General features: G+C 40.4%; 1 protein-coding gene and 1 long non-coding RNA gene across 3 annotated transcripts in view; one reads left to right on the forward strand and one right to left on the reverse strand.

Annotated features, from left to right (window-relative positions):
• Positions 1-3,545, reverse strand: part of LOC103138146 (uncharacterized) — a 5,701-nt gene extending 2,156 nt beyond the window's left edge. Inside the window, exons 1-2 of the long non-coding RNA XR_476231.2 lie at positions 3,021-3,545; positions 1,063-1,197 (exon numbers count right to left, since the gene is read on the reverse strand). This is a non-coding gene — a long non-coding RNA (uncharacterized LOC103138146). The remainder of the gene's footprint in view (positions 1-1,062; positions 1,198-3,020) is intronic.
• Positions 3,546-17,182: 13,637 nt separating this feature from the next.
• The window catches only part of tfpia (tissue factor pathway inhibitor a), a 20,243-nt gene continuing 18,370 nt past the window's right edge, over positions 17,183-19,055 (forward strand). Inside the window, exon 1 of one of the 2 annotated variants that reach the window (XM_016671615.1) lies at positions 17,183-17,322. In XM_016671615.1, coding sequence (XP_016527101.1) covers positions 17,241-17,322 — 82 coding nt within the window. In that variant the 5' untranslated portion in view covers positions 17,183-17,240. The remainder of the gene's footprint in view (positions 17,323-19,055) is intronic. The other variant, XM_007552263.2, reaches the window with a different exon arrangement.

Here is a 19,055-nt window from a genome sequence, read left to right on the forward strand (position 1 = left end):
GTAGCGACAGATATTTCCAAGCCACCATCTTCTTAATTCAGGATCGCTTGGAAATTAATTAAATTTTTGCATCAAAAATAGGACTTAGTCTTTTCTAGCAGTCATGGTAACTCAAAGCGGAAACAAATGAGCCGCATTAGCTCCTGGAGATGTGACGTCAACACCATAGGTGCAAAGAGCCCATTGACTGTTCTTTTTCCTCATTGCTTCATAAAGTATGAACACTGATATAGGGGGCGTGGCCTGCAGCAGTTCATTTGCATAAAAGCGACAGAACCCTAAATTAGCTCATCCTGAAAGGAGCTCAAGAGAAGCAGAACTGAGGCGGTGAAGTCTGATTTTCTAAGGATGATTTTGGTTAAAAAGTGTGAAGATCCTGTTTTCTGGAGCCCATAAAGCGATGCTAGCTTGTTCATGGAAGTGTGATGGTTTTCCTGTAAGATCTCATCCTGTCAAAGTGAATGTTTCCATTTGTGTCTGCTGATTGTTGTGGAGACGTTTCAGCCCAGAGGTGTTATCCTCCAGCTGTTTCATTATCGTTTTCCATCCACGGTAAAATGAGGACTTGTCCAGAGTCTGCAGGCTGGTTCCCTTCAGAACCAGAAACGCTTCGGTTTCATCCTCAGGAAATGATTAATTCATTTAACGACAGCTGTCGATTGAGTTCAGTCGACATAACAATCCTCCGCTGGTCACGTCTGCCTGAGCAGCCTGATGAATGCAGGCAGTCGTCGTCTGATCCATTGATTTTGCTTTACCTTTCCGCGGTTCGTGTGCATTCAGATCACATGAACTAATTTGCTGCGGCGGCCTTTCCCCGCCTGACCTTTCAGTGATTAATGCACAGCCTGTGGATCTGCGTTAACCTCCTCACACCGCCGCCACTCAGCCGGATCGCACCGCTAACAGCCCGACGCTATCAATGAGCCGCTGGGGCACGGGGGGTCAGGGCATTATGGGTAGGGGGTAATTAATATATATGACAACATATTAAATGGAGAGCACTTGAAGACTCTAACAGCTCCCTGAGGAATTATGCATCTGCTGTTCAACCATTCTTACCTTGTTTCCAGCTGCTCTTTATGGTTAGCGAACGCTGAGCATCTGGTTAGCATTCTGAATGTTTCTGCGCGGTTAATTTAAAGGCCTGTTTCAGCGACTGCAGACCGGCGCCGGCAGCTGGACTCTAAATCCTGACTGGAAAGCAATGAAGAGTAAATTTACTAAACAGAATTTCACACATGTTGTTTCTTTGGAGTGCAGCACAGTTCTGAGACGGCGTTGGAGAAGCGTTAAGCTAAACGGATGCTAACGGCGATGCAGCTAAAACTCCTGTTTTGGTTTGAGTCGATCTGAAGGAGGCTTCGGACACAAAATAGTTTCTGCTAAACTAGTTCAGATCTGATTTAACAAAATAAAAATTACTTTTGTTTCAGTGAGTGTCTTTAGTCAGAGGCTTCTTCTGATTCACTGCAACACAGACTGCTACAGGAGATCTTTCCTGCCGATAATAATCTGATACACACTGACATTTAATTTTAATTTCGGATCAATAATATTTTTAATTTGAATTGAATTGGTGAATATGGATTGTGGAGTTCCTCAAGGGTTTATTCTTGGGACACTTTCATTTAATCTTCACAATAGTTCTTAATAATTTGGCTAAATGCTAAATGGAGCCAGTTATTGTTTTTAAATACAGATCTAATAAATTATTTTTTTTTTAAACAATTAAAAAAAAAATTTTTCTGCAATATTTCCATGAATTTCCTCAAAGAATGACCCTACACTACAGGAACCTGTAATATATTTGTAAAGCTGTTTTCTTCGACATTAGTGTGGCATCTGTTTATTTATATCCATTCTCTTTGATGTTTATCTTTATGTTTATCTCCTAAAAATAAAATGCCGACTCATTATTGGCCATATTTGATCATCTGGAGGAATCTGGCCGCAGCCTGAGTCATGAAAACTGTTACAAACAGCTCAAAGCTGCAGTTTTCCACAGTTTAATAAGAATAAACTGAAAATAACTAAAAGTAGTCAAAAAGCCACTTCAGCTGGAAAATCTGCATTTCTCTGTGAGCTGTTTAAGCTTTGAACAACGTTTCCGCTGTAAATTATTCCTGAAGCCGCAGGATTCCCAAAACGGCAGGTTTTTCTCAAGAGCTTCACAGATTCAACTCACTTTTTCAGAGGAAAATTTCACTGCTGCAAATATTAACATTATGCTACGTAGAGCATCTTGTCGATTTCTCCTCTTTCTTTTGTTCTGTTTGTACTGTGGCAAACATAGGAAACTAAAATGAGGAATAACTATAAAGTGAAGCAATCAGAATAGAAGTGCTTCAGTGCTTAAATATTAAAATACAAACTTTCTGCGAGGTTCATATTTTGCCGGCAGCTTTTCTTTGTAAATTTATCTCAAGGCTATAAAGACAGTTGCAGGTTCGAGTTCTGACTCCTCTACTGGCTTTGTTAGTTCAGTGTGACACTATTTTTAGTGTATTTTACGGTGTTCATTCAGTTTAATTTTGAAAATCCGGAGTTGTGGAGTTCGTACTTCCTGTTAGCGATGTTAGCTTCCACGATTGTTTGCAGCTTTTTTTAGGTGGCTGGTAAGTTTGTAAAATTGATTATTGCACATGTAGCAGCTTATATCTACATTGTCCAACTAAGTTTATTGGCAGAAATAGCTCATATTTTGTGTTTATGGAAATGTGGCATACTTAGGCTAGCATCAATATGCATTTGCTAAGGACTGAGGACTATACCAGGTTTTATTCTGGCTCCTCAAACACCACTGATTGTTCAGTCTGACAGTCTTTTAGTGTATTTTACGTTGTTTATTCAGTTTAATTTTGAAAAGCTGGAAACTGGAAGGTGCGGTACTTGCACTTCCTGTTGGCGATGCGCTGTAGATCGTTTGCAGCTTTTCTTTAGGCAGATCACAGCCTGCAAGTTGATGTTTATTTCACACACACACACACACACATATATATATATAGCATACTACTTACTTTGTTGACAGAAATGGTTTATATTTTCAGTTGATCGCTTATGTGTCCGAGCTGTTAGCATAGTTAGCATGTAAGCTAGCAGCATCATGCATTAGCTGTTTTACTCTGAGCAGTGGTGTGTTGAATACAGCTCTGTAATGAGCTGTTCATGCTTCATCACTGAGAAGAGTAATCTGTCAGTAATAATTACAGTTTCTTCAGAATATTCCAGATCCAGGCGCGGTGTGATGGACTCATCAGGCTGGTCAGAGACTGAGAACATGAACAAAAACACGCCGTCTAACGTCTCCCCGGTTCAACAGAACGTGACGAAGCAAAAGTGCAAAGTAAATGAGAATTATTCGACTCGCCTCATGGATTCAATGCAAGCTGCTCGTTTCCTGAGGCTCAATTATGCACGACTCAAAGTCACTGTGAACAGCATGTAATTAGTTTTACCGCAACGTGATTACACACCTTTAAATCAGGCATGAAATTAGGATCACTGACAGGTGAGGACAAACATCCGTGATTTTGTTGGAATTAAAACAGACGATTTAACAGATGACAACATAAAGTGCTGAGCTACAGCAGTAGTTACTTTACAAAGTCAGTGAATCTCTGCAGTATTATTTGTCAAACAACCAGACAGAGACGGGGCCAGAGGGGCCCTGAGGCTAATGGGGTTCAGACACTGGGAGCAACACGAGGGTGAAAAGCTACAGTTTTCCACCAATTAGGTTGATCCCAACACACAGAACCTGATAACCACAGCAGCAAGTCGAACATTTTTAACTTTCTTGTGTTCATGTCAATGTTTACAAACTTTCACATCAATAAGTTTTACCGGTCGCTTGGCTGCAGAAGGTCAAACAAGGCCAACCAGGAGGCAGCCACCAGCCAACTGGACTCTGAAGGACCAGTCTGGGGTCAGGGGTCATTACCATCCCACTTGGTGAACCTAACGTCACCAGAGGGCGTAAAGCCCACCAGAGCTCAGCGTGGCTCCTCAAAATGGAGGAAAGCTCTCAATAAAACTGCCGTCTGGAGTAGTTTGCCAAGTGAGACTATAACTTGTAATAGTTATAAAATGTTTGAACATTTGGCAGAAATACGGCTAATAAATAAACAGATTTGACTCATCATCGATGAAGGCAGAGACATGTTTTCATGGGCCGTCTGTTGGGTTGTGGTTTGACTGGTTGCACTGAGATCTGAGCTGTTTATTTTACTGGTTTTTCACCAGTTCATAATCTGTTAAATCTTGATTACCAATAAAATGTCGGGGCCTGAAGCTGGAAATTAACTTTTTTGCTACAAAGTGGTACATGCATCAATCCTGTCTAAAAGGTTAATGAAATGTCGTACACATTTTGTGTAAATAAACTGTGAAATTGCTTCTCCAAGAAATAAATGTATTTATATTTTTGACCTTTTATGCACAATTTTCCTCCTGTGTGAATTAGAGAAAATACTTCATAAATTGCGCTAAACTTTTTTTTTTTTAATCATTGCTGTTTCTTTGCAGCATAATCATCCCATGCTGGTAAAAAATGGCTCAAATAAATCATTAAAAGCCCCAAATTTAATGTAACATTAATGTCTGTGAAGAGTGGAGTGAAAGCGGAGCTGCAGAGGAGGATAAGCAGCGCTAACAGAGAGAAACCAGCAAACAGGCGCTGACCTGAGAGCAGCGCTTCCCCCGAGTGTTTCCAGCAATTTGTTGGAGTCTGTAAACAAGAAGGAGGTTAATAAACCGCAAACAGTGATGGGGTCGCAGAGGGCAGCTGCTGCAGCTCAGGAAGGTCCACGGCCTCCAACACGTTAAACACCGACTGCAGTTCAACATTAACACCGTTTTCTGCTCCCCACGTTAAACATCACTGGGAGAAAACAATGGCTCTGAAAGCAATCTGGAGGGGAAATCTCCAAATTAAATATTCCCTTCTATCATCCTCTCACCTCTAAACTACTGAGATATATTCAAACATCTAATAAGCCAATCCACTGGGGGGCGCTAGCAACTGAGCTGTTATTTTATTTAGTGTTTTTACTAATTCTGAAAATATTTAGTTCACTCATCTTTTCCTAAATTAACATTTCTGGACTAAATTATAAAGTGCTAATTCAACTTTCAGTTGAATAAAGTTTGGCTTGAAGTTTTAGTTTCTCCTGTTAAGAATTCTTCAAGTAGCTTGACGTTTATATTCATGCTCTTATTTTGAAGTCTCTTTAGGCTGCAGTTCTGTTTCCTTTCACATTCTCTCTTTTATTCCCAATAACTTTATTTAAAACAGGAAACGTACGGGAACAAAATAAATCACTGACAGCAGAGAACGAGAGGTAAATGTAAATATCTTAGGGAATTATAGAACATGTCATTTACGTCAAAATTAAATTGGTGCTGAAACGTTGTAATCTTTATATTTTGAATTGACGTTAGCGCTTCAGCATTAGCTTCAACTAAACTCCATGTTGATGTAGCACTCTAGCATTAGCAAAACTAATGCTTATGATTAGTGCTTTAGGGTTAGCATAGCTAGCTTTTTAGTTAGCTGTGCCCACCATTGAGGAAATCATAGGAAGTCGTATTCATGGTGGTTGCTGACCTCAACCCCCAACAAATACACGAGACCGGCTCTAAAATGCTAATAACTGCAGTTTAAACACCAAACATACTTCAGTTTGCATTAATATGCACAGTGGAAACTGTATTATCTCTACGACAGAAGCTAAGGTCTTTGGAGGAAGGCTCTTATCTCTGCAACCAATCAGTGCCAATGAAATATGTAAATAGGTGGGGATCTATCATATTTATAAAAGATGATTCAGAGTTAATTGATCGGATGAAGGTCTTATCTTCGCCGGGTTTGGGTCCAAATCCTCACCAATGATCCATCCTACAACCAGGGCAACCACCATGGAGACTGAGGAAGGTCAAATTCAGGCAGGGCCTCGGCGGTCTAATGTTTTACTAATAAGTCAGTTACACGCGTTCCCAATGTCTTTCTGCTCTCACCCTCCTGACTAAAATCTGCAGCAGCAGCTCAGTCAGCTTGATGTGAAACATTGTCCAGAGACGAGCTGTCAGGATGTCTGCAGCAGCGAGTTAAAGGCTGGTTATTCCCCTGAGGCGCTGCAGCCTCCAACAGATCTGTATACACACAGAGGGTGAGTGAAGAAGCTAAAATCTCTGGGCTGTCTGACTGGGAAGCCCACAACTTTTTGTCTGACATCCTGTGGAAATCTTTCTCTGACGTTAAATCGATCTGAAGGCAGACGAGCTTCTGTTCTAAGGAACAGAGAAATCCACCATCTTGTGACTTGATTTACTCTCAAACATCGTCAAAAATCTGCAGCCATGGCTTTAAAACTGTTGCAACAAACAGACACTTCACATCTTTACTAAATCAGGTTGAAGATGATTCTTGATCTAATAATGAACTTTAACTATGCCGTTTTACATGATGATGTTTTAGGAATCTGGGTGTAAAGTCATTGGCGTTGGATGGAGGACATCGCCAATGAACAGGTCCAGAGGGAGCCAATGTTACCTGTGCTGGCTTAAGTTCGGATTAAATTGGGATTCCTTTCAACTGGAGCATCTCAGTGGGAGCTGGTTGACAGGTTGGTAAAGTGACAGGCATCCCTCTACCGCGCCATACCACCGTATGGCATAATCAACACTGAGTACCCCAAAGTCTGGTCCATTTTAGACTAGGAAGAGGCTCAATGCTTTGCTGAAAATGGATAAATAGCTCCTTCACTGTTCCAGGATGAGCAGCATATTCTCCTTTTGAATCAGAAATTCAACAATCAGTTGACACATCCTTTCCCCAGAGACCAGACTCCCAGAGGTACAATCCTTTCAATTCAAACATTTGATCCAGGTGTCTTGTAGCCCAGTTGCTTCCTAGACATCTAGGATGCTTCCTCGATATCTAGGATACTTCCTAGATATCGAGGAAGCATCCAGACGTCCTCAAAGAACCTTAGAGAAAACTTTACCAGGAAGGCTGAGAAATATCCCTCAAAGATTTGAAGGCTCTCTTCATTCACCTTTCTAAAAACCTGGGACCTCCAGCCCAGTTTACCACTTGGCCAGTGTTGTTCAGTCCTCCGTGTCACATTGACGTATCCTGCCAACCCCAGCAGTCCGGAGCTTCTTGGTGAAGAACATCCACTCCTGGCAGCAGAGTCTTCATCATTTTCTGAGGATTTCGTGACACAGAACAGTGTGCGTGAATCTCTCTTGCTAGTGATGAGTGTCAACATGTGTCTTCTGATCCTTAAGGGAAGATTTGAAATTGTCTGCTGATTTCCAAAACTTGAGAGACCACACAGGGCGAGGAAAGATCTTAGGTATAACAGGTTTGGTCTTACAGTGTGACAAACCGATTTCACTCACCAACACTCAGGCATCAGACAGGAAATCCTATAAAACCTCTTGAGACCAAATGCGAGTTCACAGAAAACAAACATGGCCGACTGGGAAGAAGCAACGATAATAGTTTGTGGCCGATATTTAACAGAGAAAAACGAACTGATATGAACCGATACGACGTCCAGTGGGCTTTCAGGCAGTAGTTTTGTCTTCTGTATTTTGTTTTTCCCTCCGTGTTTCCATCATTTCGCTTTCTGGTTCATCAGACTGCGTTCAGGAACACTTCAGACAACAAGCCAGTCCAAAATGTTAAACATCCCCTAGCGGTCCCAAAGTCCTTCTGAGGAGACCAGATCACTCTTCACACCTGGCAGGAAGATTCCTTAAGATTATATTTAGAGCCATCAAGATAATTGGGGCATCCCTCCGATTTTTGACAATAATTGGATTGAAAATATTGCCGTGTGAAGCAAGCATTAGGAAAGAGCTGCTCAACCAACAGAACCGGTTGTGTGGACTAGACCGTCAGGAGCAGAGACGTTAACAGGCTTACTGACTAATACTGGCTCTGAAAGGATCACAACAACATCGATCAAACTCCAAGAAAGGACTAATAACCTTTAGCAGCCTTTGCTTTGTGTTTTTGCTCAATGGGGAGGCATTCATGAGGATTTGTTGTGGCTGATGAAAAGTCTGTAACTGTATTTAAATGTCTTTAAACCTTGTGGCAAATCTCAATCTCTTGCTTTAAAGTTCTGACATCTTCTTTCCTCACTCTGGGTTATCAGGAGGTAATTATTCTCAGATAGTTTAAGGATTTTCTGCTGTCAGATTGGATTTCTAGAAACCTATTCTTACTTTTGCCCTAAAACCATTTCCAGATATCTGTAGCTCAGGGTTTGAACAAAAACTATGAATGCACAGTGAACCCGATCTGTAGGAAGTAATGGAGTGAGCTGAAAATCCCCTCAAGCTCCTTTTATTTGACTTCAGCCGGAAACGTTAAACCATTTTAATTGCGTTCCAGAGGAGTTCTCCGTTAATGCGGTGATGTAATGTGACACAGAAACATGTTTTGTTACATGGGGAGCTTCTCTGAACCTGATCATTTTAGCAGCAGTGTGCAGAGAGAAACCACAGACAGATAATCATGACTGCAGGGCCCAGGAACATGTAAACAGGGGCCCATCAGAACTCATGAAAACAAACCTTCATGCGTTTAGAGCCAGTGAGTTTGAGTCAGTTAGCTTCTCTAGAGCTCATGTGAATCTCATTGAGCTGGTCACAGTTCTACTAAATTAATCATAATTTAGTATAATTAAAATGAGGGAACACAGTTTGGCTGTTGTACCGCGGTACACCACAGGGTGGCAGTGCTTCCCTAGAGACGGGTTGGTAAACCTCTTTCTCTGCTTTGCCCAGTCAGAGTTACACAAGAGGTCTAGTTTAGATTTTGTTTAATTACAGGCTAGTAAAGTCTATCTGGCGCCACAAATGTGATTATCATACAGTTTTCATCAAATATCACAAAGTTTACCAGTCTTGTATAGATTCTGTTGTATTGTGTTTTCATTTCGGCGCTAGCATGCTAGCTGCCCCGCTAGCTTAGCAGCTAACTAGTGTATCCTGGGTTGTTTCTGCCTTATTCTGGATTAACGGTTGTTTACCCACATCTACATGAAAGTAGATTTATTGTGCGTAGACTTGCTGGTTCCAGACTGTATATAAAGCTCTCCCTGTATGTTCAAATGATGTGTAATATGTTAGTTCTGCTAAATAGAAGATTGGACAGTAAATGTTATTTGGAAAATATTTCATGTATAAATGCGTCATAATATCAATACGGAATTGAATTAGAGCCACTGAAGGAAAAAACGGATTCTGATTTTAATCCCATTTTCTCAGAGTTTTGACTTTTTTGAGAGAGGGGAGTCAAAATTCAGAGGAAAAAAGTTCAAATTCTGTGAAAAAAAATTTAATTCTGGTAACAAATTCAGAATTTTGATATTAAAGTCTGAATTATTTTGGATCAGACATTTGTAATTCTGCATTTAATTGTTTATGGAGCGAAACAGAGAAGGACAGAAAGCAGCAAATCGTTTCCATCTCATCGTTTAATTACTCTGGTTCTGTGGTGATTTCATCGGGTCAATACCTGGTGCAGGTGTGTCTCTGCACATCTGGGTCACTCCGGAGGCAGATGCTCACCAACCCACAGGACCCAGTCAATCGGGCAGAAATGCCCATAAAATGTCGATGAGGGCCGTAAAATCTGGGGATTTATAAAAGATTCGTCTCTGCATGGCAGGTTCACACAGGCTGGTGGAAAAAAACGCAGCTATTAAGCTAATATCAGGTGTTTACACAGTGAGTCAGAGCCAATTATCCTTAAATGAAAGAAGTTCTGGTGCGTTCCTGGGAGCATGCACATCCTCTGGGGGGGATTTATGTGGTCAGAGGTAAATTAATTCAGAGGAGGTGAGTCACAGATGCAACACCTGCAGGCCGCCTTGAGTCTGCCTCAGATTTTCCTCATCTCTGAGGAAGTTATTTCTGCTGTCCTCTGACAGGCGGGTGGCAGGTAGACGAAGCCGCTCATCATCCATGAAGTTCTTTGTTTTTGGAGGCAGACAGACGAAATTACATGTACATTAGAGTTTACATCTGATTACAGCAGGCGCTCTGATCTCGGAGCCGCTCTGCGTCATTTCAGGGGGAAGAAGAGCTTCTGTTGTTCTAAAAATAAAACCAGGTGAAGCTGCTGCTGCTGCAGCTGCAGTGATGGAGATGGAAAACTTTCCTTTCAGCTCAAAAATCCCCTTTCCTGTCAAGACGAAGCTCTGGCAGCCATTGCATCACTTTGATTCTTCTCTTTCTCAGCTGTTCTGTCGCAGATCAGGTTTCATTTTCTCCAGCTGTTGGATGGATCAGCTCACATTTGACTCTAGAAAACAGGAGTTTACAGTCAATAGATGGGTTTCCATCAGCGCTTATTATCACCTTTATTTTGAGGAAAAGCTCGATGGAAACGTCGAAACTAAATAATTTCTACGTTTGCTTGAGGTGGTTTTCTGAAAAATGGTTTCCGTATAAAAGGAGAGATGGAAACAAAACCTGTCACAGAAACCAATTAATCAATACATCGTTCCCACAAGTCTGAACTGGAAGTGATCCGTTACGCTGATCCGCCATCTTGGTAGGCAAACAGAGATAAACCACAGCTTCCAAACCAACGAAGAGAAAATATATTGACACTGTGGACCATTGTTCAAGATAAATGGCTGCTGTCGCGATCGACCCATATGAGACACGATGTGGACGAGCCGCCTCTGAAAACAAATAAGTTCTGACATAGAAAACGTCTCCTGGTGGATCTGGACCTTACCAGAGGCACCAAACTATCATTTTTATTTATTTTCAAAATTCCAATTTTTAAATTATATTATATTATGTACAATATCAGATTAGCAAACTTATTTGCATGTGATTTTAATTTAATTTCTTATTTAAACAAAACACAGCAGTTGTGAAATTATGCTTTTTCAAACATTCGTGGAATATTGACAAAAATTTGCATATTTTGAAAAAAATTGGCATTTATAACTTCCCATAATAACTTCACAGTTTTAATTAATGTAAAAAAGCAAGTTAATCTCAAAGTTTGATGCATATATTTTGCATTAAACACATATTTCAATAAGAATAAAATCTAACTGGAAGAACTGTGTTTGATTTTTCCATCTTATGTTCTTGTTTATTTTCTATTTTTAATAAATATCTAGCAGTAAAAATAGTCAGAATATTTTTTTAGTGCTGAATCATAAAATGGAAACCAATCTTCAGTGTCAGACAGAAGAAAGTGACTGAAAAACAAACAGCGTCTCCCTTTATCTATCAGCTGCAGAGTCACAGATCTCCAAACTCTGAACATATTGAGGTCAAGACATTGTGGGAAAATTTGCACACAGGAAATTCCCGCAGAGCTTTTCTGCGGATCGGGAAGTTCGACTTTTGCTTGTCTTTCTTGTCTTCTTTAACTCGCCACACAGAGCGGCTCCGTTTCCCTGAACAGTGTGAGTAATTTCTCTGCAACATTCGACTCACAGACAGGCACATTCTTGTCGGCTGACATCTTGAACAAAAGCTCACACAAAAAAAAGCACACTCACTAAGAAACGCGGTGCCAACACTGCGGTCTGATGTTACCACAAATGAATCATCCTCATTTCTGCCTCCAAGGCTCATTTTTTTAAAACAAGGGGAAGGACAGTCTGTTTCATGGAGAAGCCAGCTGTGTTTGGCTTTTGTTTGTTCTGGAAACGCGAAAAGCAGACGTTTCCATCCCAACAGGAGCCAGAATATTTGGCTTTAGTTCTCCGACTGTTCTGCAAATTCAAAGTCTACAAACTGATTAATTTAAATTGACAGCAGTGACAAAGTGTGAGTGACAGAAATTCCAGTAAAATGAAGTTTAAAGACACTTCATGGTGTCATTTTTGATTAAATAAATTACGATTTCACTACGATAAACGTTTTTGTGTTCAAATTATTCATTAATTTTGTGTGACTTCGGCCTAAATCTGAAGTTGGGCTGAGCAATTCCTTTTTGTCCATTTCTGTTGTTATTTGCAAGTCTACAAGCTAATGAGCGCACATCAGCTAGCTAGCACTGATTAGCATGCTAATTGCAATCATTAAAAAAGTACATTTTACACTAGCATGCAAATATTCAGCAAATTTTCACTTTCACTGGATTTTCAGTTTAATTTATCATTTTAATTTAAACTCAGGCTCAGCAATTTCTCCTTTTAGCAACATTTGTAATCGGTAAGTTGCGACAAGCTAATTATCACGTATCTATTAGCATCAAATAGCAGACTGGTTGTAATCGTTAGCATGCTACCAGCGTTTTGCTACAGTTTTGGTTTAGTTGTAACTTCCTGACAGAAAGTCTACAAGTTATAAATTTATTGGTTCAGTTGAACCGTTTATTCATGTTAACATGTTTTTAAATGGTTTCCAAAGAAGCTACGTTATGCTAATTAGCATGCTAAAAATGATTGATTACCATGCTTGTGCTCTTTTCTTGTTGGTGTTTCTGAATTTTGGGTTTGAGTCAACTCAGTTAAACTTATAGTTCTGATTATATATATTATACATTTCCTATGTAACTGTATTGGTTCTTTATTAAAAGCTAGTAAGTTATTGTAAGAGAAATTTGTGTGAAAATAAAGGAAGATCAAAGTGTTTTTGTTGTAGCTCTGCATCATTCATCCAACAACTGGAGCAGACGCTGTGAATGATCCGGCGCTGGCCGGGATCCAGACGGTCCCAAAGTCCTCACACACGGCTGCGTATGAAAACAGGGAGATTGATTAGACAAAGCCCACAGCAACACCAATCAGCCTCTCCTAGCTTTGCTCCCTGGAGCGTTTCCTTCTCTAATTCCTGCCCTGAAGCCAAACCTCATCACCGCCACCAAACACTCACTGCCTCTTCTCTAAACCGGCATTATTGTCGCCTTTTCTACATTTTTAAAGCAGGAACTTCTTTTAATGTGAAGTTTCAGTCGTAAGAGTCGAATATTCACTTACTTTAGTTTTTGTTTTGGTCTCATCTGATAAGATCAGCTCAGGTTATCAGCTGCTGGTGGTTTTATCAGCTGTACGCTTGTTAGGGAGTCCCTTGTGAAACTCCGGATGTTTGCAATACACAGTCAAGTTAATTAGAGAAGAGAGCAAATAATAAAAATGTTCCTGGAGCTGTAAAAGCCAGTCAGTGAACTTACTGGAGTGGAACTCCTTGGCAACCTGCAGCGTCAAAAGTCATTACAGCTTCAAGAAGAGCCTCTTTTCTAGATCATACCAAACATTTTGGCCAAACAGCAAAGTAATCTCCTTTATTGTTGCTCCAAACTGAACCATTAAGTTTAGCTTAATGGTTCAGTTATGGAGATTACACTCTAAAACTCTGGTAAAGTCACCATAAAAGCTGGAGCAAGTTTTATATGTCGAGTATTTCACAGATGAGGACTTCAGGATTTGGTCACATTTAGTGTAGAAAACAGAAAAGATTGTTTTAGTGCCAACTTTAGCCAGCAAACTGAAATAATCTTATTTTTTATGAACTGTAGGTGTGAATGTTGGAGAATAAAAGCTGGTATTTGTTGTGTTTTTAGTGTTTAGCAGAGATGAAGGACTTCAGGTCGCTGTTAAACGTCAATCAGCGCTAAATAGGAACTGATGGGAAATGATTTCTGACCCAGAGAAGCAGCTCATAATGCAGGAATCAGACATTGACCTGTGAGGTCGAAGCGTCATAGTTTACTCAGGGTGTGTTGACGTCATCTAAACTGACTCATTTTATCCTCACCCTCAGCCATTTCATCCATATTCAGAGACATCAGCTCCTGTTTTCTCTTTCTTACTGTCAGATGTCCTCATGACCCGACCGGAGCTCTTATTTACCAGCTTCACACTGCGCCGTTTCCTGGGGGAGAAAAAGCTAATATTACATTTTCCTCTGTCAGCCTGGACCCTCCGTCTCTATCAGAGAGGAATAAAGCAAACAGAAAACTGATTCCTTCCCTGAATCGCTTCATGAAAAGCAGAAAATTAGGATTTTCAGAGTGAATCAACATCTAGACCGGAGTTCCCACCTTTAGTGATTTCATACTTACAGAAATTAATTTAATAATTTCACACATTTAATTGTGAAAAACATTAGCTCAGATATCACATTGCTTTAGTCTAATTTGTATTGTTTTTGTTATTTATCATTTATCTACAATTCAATTAAATGTAACTCATATCCAGGTTTCTTTAAAGTGTTGCTGTAGTTGCTAATGGCTGTGAGCAGGAAGGCTCTCCTGTAGAGGCCTGTATTACAGTGCAATGACACAGCCTCTGACTGAAGACACTCAGTGTTTGTATTATTATAACATTCTGATGAAGAGGATGCTCAGGTTTGTCCGTAATGTTCTTCGTTTGATGAAATGATGCAGTTTGTTACATGTTTTGTCAGAATTTCAGGCAGGAAAGTTGAAGGTTTTCCACCAAAGTAGATCTGAAAAACATTTAGGTCTCTGCAGTTTAATAACCACAGTGCTTCTAACCGTTTCTGGCTCAGTGTGTAACAGGAAGTTACTGTGTTTGAAAGGACAGAATTAAAAAACTGCAGGTTGTTGGCTTGGATGACTAAGTGTAGAAAACCTGATTCCTGACCAAACTGATGGGAAAATCTGGTTTGGAGACAGAAGTGGTGGGTCTGCTAATCTGCTAACAGCGGAGCAAAGCGTTTTTGTTTCGCACGTTAGCATTTTTGCTAAGTGAAAATGTTTAACGCTTTTAGCTTCCCCTCATTTTTCTGGATGAAGCACGAATGCACTTTGCTGTTCTGACATCTGTGTTGAAGTTTTGGTTATCGACTGTTAATAATTCTTCAAGGAGTTAGCTGTTTATATTCATGCTCTTATTCTGAAGGGGGTGAAGATTCTTTTTACGCAGCAGGTCAGTTTCCTCTCCTTGTGTTCTCCAACTGTGATGCGATTCGGCAGATGACGTTTATTCTGTATTTAGTGCTTTAGCTTCCGCTAAATTCCATGTTAGTTTAGCGTTAGCAGAACTAATGTGTAGGATTAGCGCCTCAGGGTTAGCACAGCTAGCTTTTTAGCTAGCGGTGCCCATCACTCCTAAGTCAAATTGATTTAAGGAAATAGTTTCTCTTTTCTATCCTGGTTTACACAAACTATGACAGTGAAATCAGGGCCGTTGCAGATAGAAAAAATGTGTCACTTTTTGTGAATCTAGATCACAGCTTGGAAAAGCAGAAATTTGTAAAGTCAGAAATTTGATAATAAAAATTCAGGAATTTGAAATTAATCTGATTTCTTTTTACAAAATCCAAGGAAATTTCTAAGTGTGAAAGTTGAAAATTTGCTAAGAAAAAAATGAGAAATTTTGAGGTTAATTTCTGAAATTTTCAAGAAAACAACTTGGAAAAGCAGAAATTTTGACATTAATCTTAAAAACGTGAGAAAAACATGGAAATTTCTGAATTCTGATTTCAATCTCGGGCAATTTCTGAAAGTCAAAGATTTTCAACTTTTAATCCTCAGAAATATTTTTGTTTTTTCTTGAAAATTTCTGAGATTATTCTCAAAGTTTCTCAGTTTTTGGCTGAAATTTGCTCCTTTGTGTTTTCTGTCTAAACCCTTGAATTTAGCTAGTTAGCGCTGAAGAGGCTCCAGGCCTCCGAACATCAGACCTCCTGCTGGTTTCTCTGGCTGAGGCTTTCTGGGCTTCAGCTGCGAGCGTCTCGTTACGCAGAGACGGATCACAGCAGGTAGGCGGCCGAAACGTAAACGAGCCGGTGGAGAAACGAAGTTTCACATCTTTAATTTAAACAACTTTTAACTTGAGGTTCTTCCATCTGTTACATGAATGCAGCTTGTATCTGGAAATGAATCGGTCATAGTTTCACCATCACATTTCTTCATTGTCACAAAACCAAATATTTTATAATTAGTAAACTAAATATTTAGTTAGCAAGTTAATATTTAGCTCCAAATATAATTCTTAGCTACAAAGCTAAATGTTGAAGTCCAAACTAAATATATAGTTAGCGAGCTAAATGTTTAGCTAAACATATTTAGGCCTGACATAAATATATAATTAGTCATTTAAATACTAAACTTACCAGCTAAACACTTAGATCCAAACCAAATATTTAGCTTGTAGCTTACTAGCTAAGTATTTAACTTACCAAATAAATATTTAGCTATAAACTAAATATTGAGCTCTAAGCAGTGGCGCAACTGCACATTATTCAGGTGGATGCGAAAACATAAATCGGCGCCCCCCCGCCCCCCGAGGTGAGGAACTTCAGGGTGAAGGACCGACGCTCAACCCCCCCGAGGCGACACTACGTGGAGTGTAAAACTCCCTACATTTACCTCGTGATGTTTGAGAGGTGAAGGAGCGTGAGGCGCTGAACTGTATGGGAAAACATAACCGGCGCGTCGCCCCCTCCAGATGGGGTTTTGGCGCCCCCTCTGGTGCTGCGCCCCTATGTGTTGCATACGCTGCATACCCACTTTTTGCGCCTCTGGCTCTAAGCTTATATTTAGCTCATTTGCAAATTCACTTGCCGGTAACCGGAAGTTGATTATCAAAATAAAAGCTGGGTCTGGAGAACTTCTATACAAATACATAGTTTGTACACAAATATTTAACTTGCTAATTAAATATTTAGTTTGAAACTGTGTCATGTGATTAAAACCGGATGTTACTACTGGCGGAAACCAGACAACAGGAAGTAGTTAGAGGATGATGGCGCCACGTTTTTTTTAATGACTTATGGCGTGTATAGCGTTATCCCTGTGTTTATTTTAATTTATTAATTTTATTTACTGCAAATGCAGTTGTGTTTTTTCGACATTAGCGGAATATCGACCAAGTTTTGCGCAAACGCAGTCGTTTGCCGTCAGAAAGTACCGATGGCTGTTTAATCACCAGGGCAACAGCAGCGAGCCGCCCTCTGATCCGATTTGGACCGCAAGATATGAACTTTATCGATTTATTATTTATTAATCTTAATGTCAGCTGGAATGGTTTTATTTGGAAGCAAAGCTGTAAGGGAACTATTGGTAATTTTATTTAATGTGACGTTCTTATCAAAACGGAAGTACACACCCTTTGACACTCACACACACGCACGCACACACACACACACACACACACACACACACACACACACACACACACANCACACACACACACACACACACAGAGTTGCGCTGTAAAACTTGAAGTTTTCCTGCTAACTTTCCAGTCGCTGGGATCAGCAGTGGCAGCAGCATGTCTGGCTCTCCGTCCTGGATCCTGAGCGCCTTCTGGCTCAGCTGCCTGCTCGGCTCGGCCGCCTGCAGACGCGGCAGAGGTAACGTGTGTGTGTGTGTGTGTGTGTGTGTGTGTGAGAGAGAGAGAGATGCAGAGTGTGTGTGTGTGTTGTTAGTTTTAGCTGAGGTTCGCCTTCTTTGCCTGACTTGTTGTTGTTGGTGAGCGGAGAAAGTTTCTGCGCGTCACAGTGGATCAGCGCGCGCAGCTGTGGACTCACTCCACGAGCTGCTGTGTTTTGGTTCCGTGGTCGGTTCGGTTCGGTTCGGGTGGGTTTTAAAGTTCGGTATGCTGAATTTGAATCAGATGTAAGTAGGCAAATCACTAAAAGAGTTTCTGTAGTTTGTCTCTTATTTTGTTCGGTTCGGTGGCAGCAGAATCCTTCTAAGTCCCGGTCAAAGTCCAAACCGACACCCGAACCACCGAACCGCCCCCTGCGGCGATCTGCCTTCAGCATTTCTGCTCCCGGAGCTTAAAAGAGATTTTTAAAAAGTTTATTTTTCCTTGTTTTAAGCCAGGAAGCAGATCGGTTCTGGTTCTGGTTCTGGTCGTGCGGGTCACTGAATGGCACTGCCTGCTCCTCTTACCTGACATTCAGCTGATGCCACGGAACATGTTCAGGCTCAGTTTTCCCAGAATGCTCTCAGCATTTTCCACATGATAAATTACAAAAAAATGAAAACTAGCATCTTATTTAGAATATTTATATTCCAATGACGTCAGATTAATCAACATTTATCCGACACGTGATGGAGAGTCGAGCTGATCGATTAAATCGGCTCCTGTCCTGAAGGCTGCAGGTTCGCCGATTGATTTCCAGCCTCTCTGATTTCTGGACTGTTTCTAAATAACTCAGATTCAGTTTTTATGTCCGTAGAATGATCCTGTTATTTGGTCATTCCTCAGTTTTTGTTTTGTTTCCTCACATGAAGAGACTGATAGCAGAAACTTAGACTCCTAATATAATAATACTAAATAAAAGCTAACTTCAAACAATACGCAGCTCTGACTCAGAATCAAACATATATGGGCTTTGTGAAGTTTATTATTTTATGAATGACATTAAACTAAATATTTAATTACCAAACTAAACATTTTCCTCCAATATAAATACATGCATCAGCTAGCTTAATATTTATTTAACAAACAAAATACATAGTTAGCAAACTAAATATTTAGCTGATATGGAAATCCACTGGCACATAAGCAGAAGTGGACAATAAAACAGCTGATATTTATTTATTCATTTATAAATGTCAAAGATTTAGATTAAAGCTAAGTATTTACATCTGAGCTAGCTAAATGTTTAAACTACTTTGATTGATCAGCGCAAAATATTTTGCTAATATGCAACAAAAGTGGTCTATCAAAATAATTGATAGATATCACACCTTTTAATATTTAATTAAAAAGGATTGAATAAAAATTAAATATACAGGCTGCACAGTGGCGCAGTGGAGTCTTTCTGCATGCAGTCTGCATGTTCTCCCTGTGCCTGGTGGGTTTTCCCCGGTTTCCTCCCTCAGTCCAAAAACATGACTGACAGGTTAAATGGCCTCCAAATTATCCCTAGGTGTGAATGTGTGTGTGTGCATGGTTGTGTGTCTCTGTGTTGCCCTGCAACAGACTGGCGTCCTGTCCAGGCGTCCTGTCCAGGCGTCCTGTCCAGGCGTCCTGTCCAGGCGTCCTGTCCAGGCGACCTGTCCAGGCGTCCTGTCCAGGCGTCCTGTCCAGGCGTCCTGTCCAGGCGTCCTGTCCCGGCGACCTGTCCAGGCG

Source organism: Poecilia formosa, unplaced genomic scaffold (assembly GCF_000485575.1).
Source record: "Poecilia formosa unplaced genomic scaffold, Poecilia_formosa-5.1.2 Scaffold47, whole genome shotgun sequence".
NCBI lineage: Eukaryota > Metazoa > Chordata > Actinopteri > Cyprinodontiformes > Poeciliidae > Poecilia > Poecilia formosa.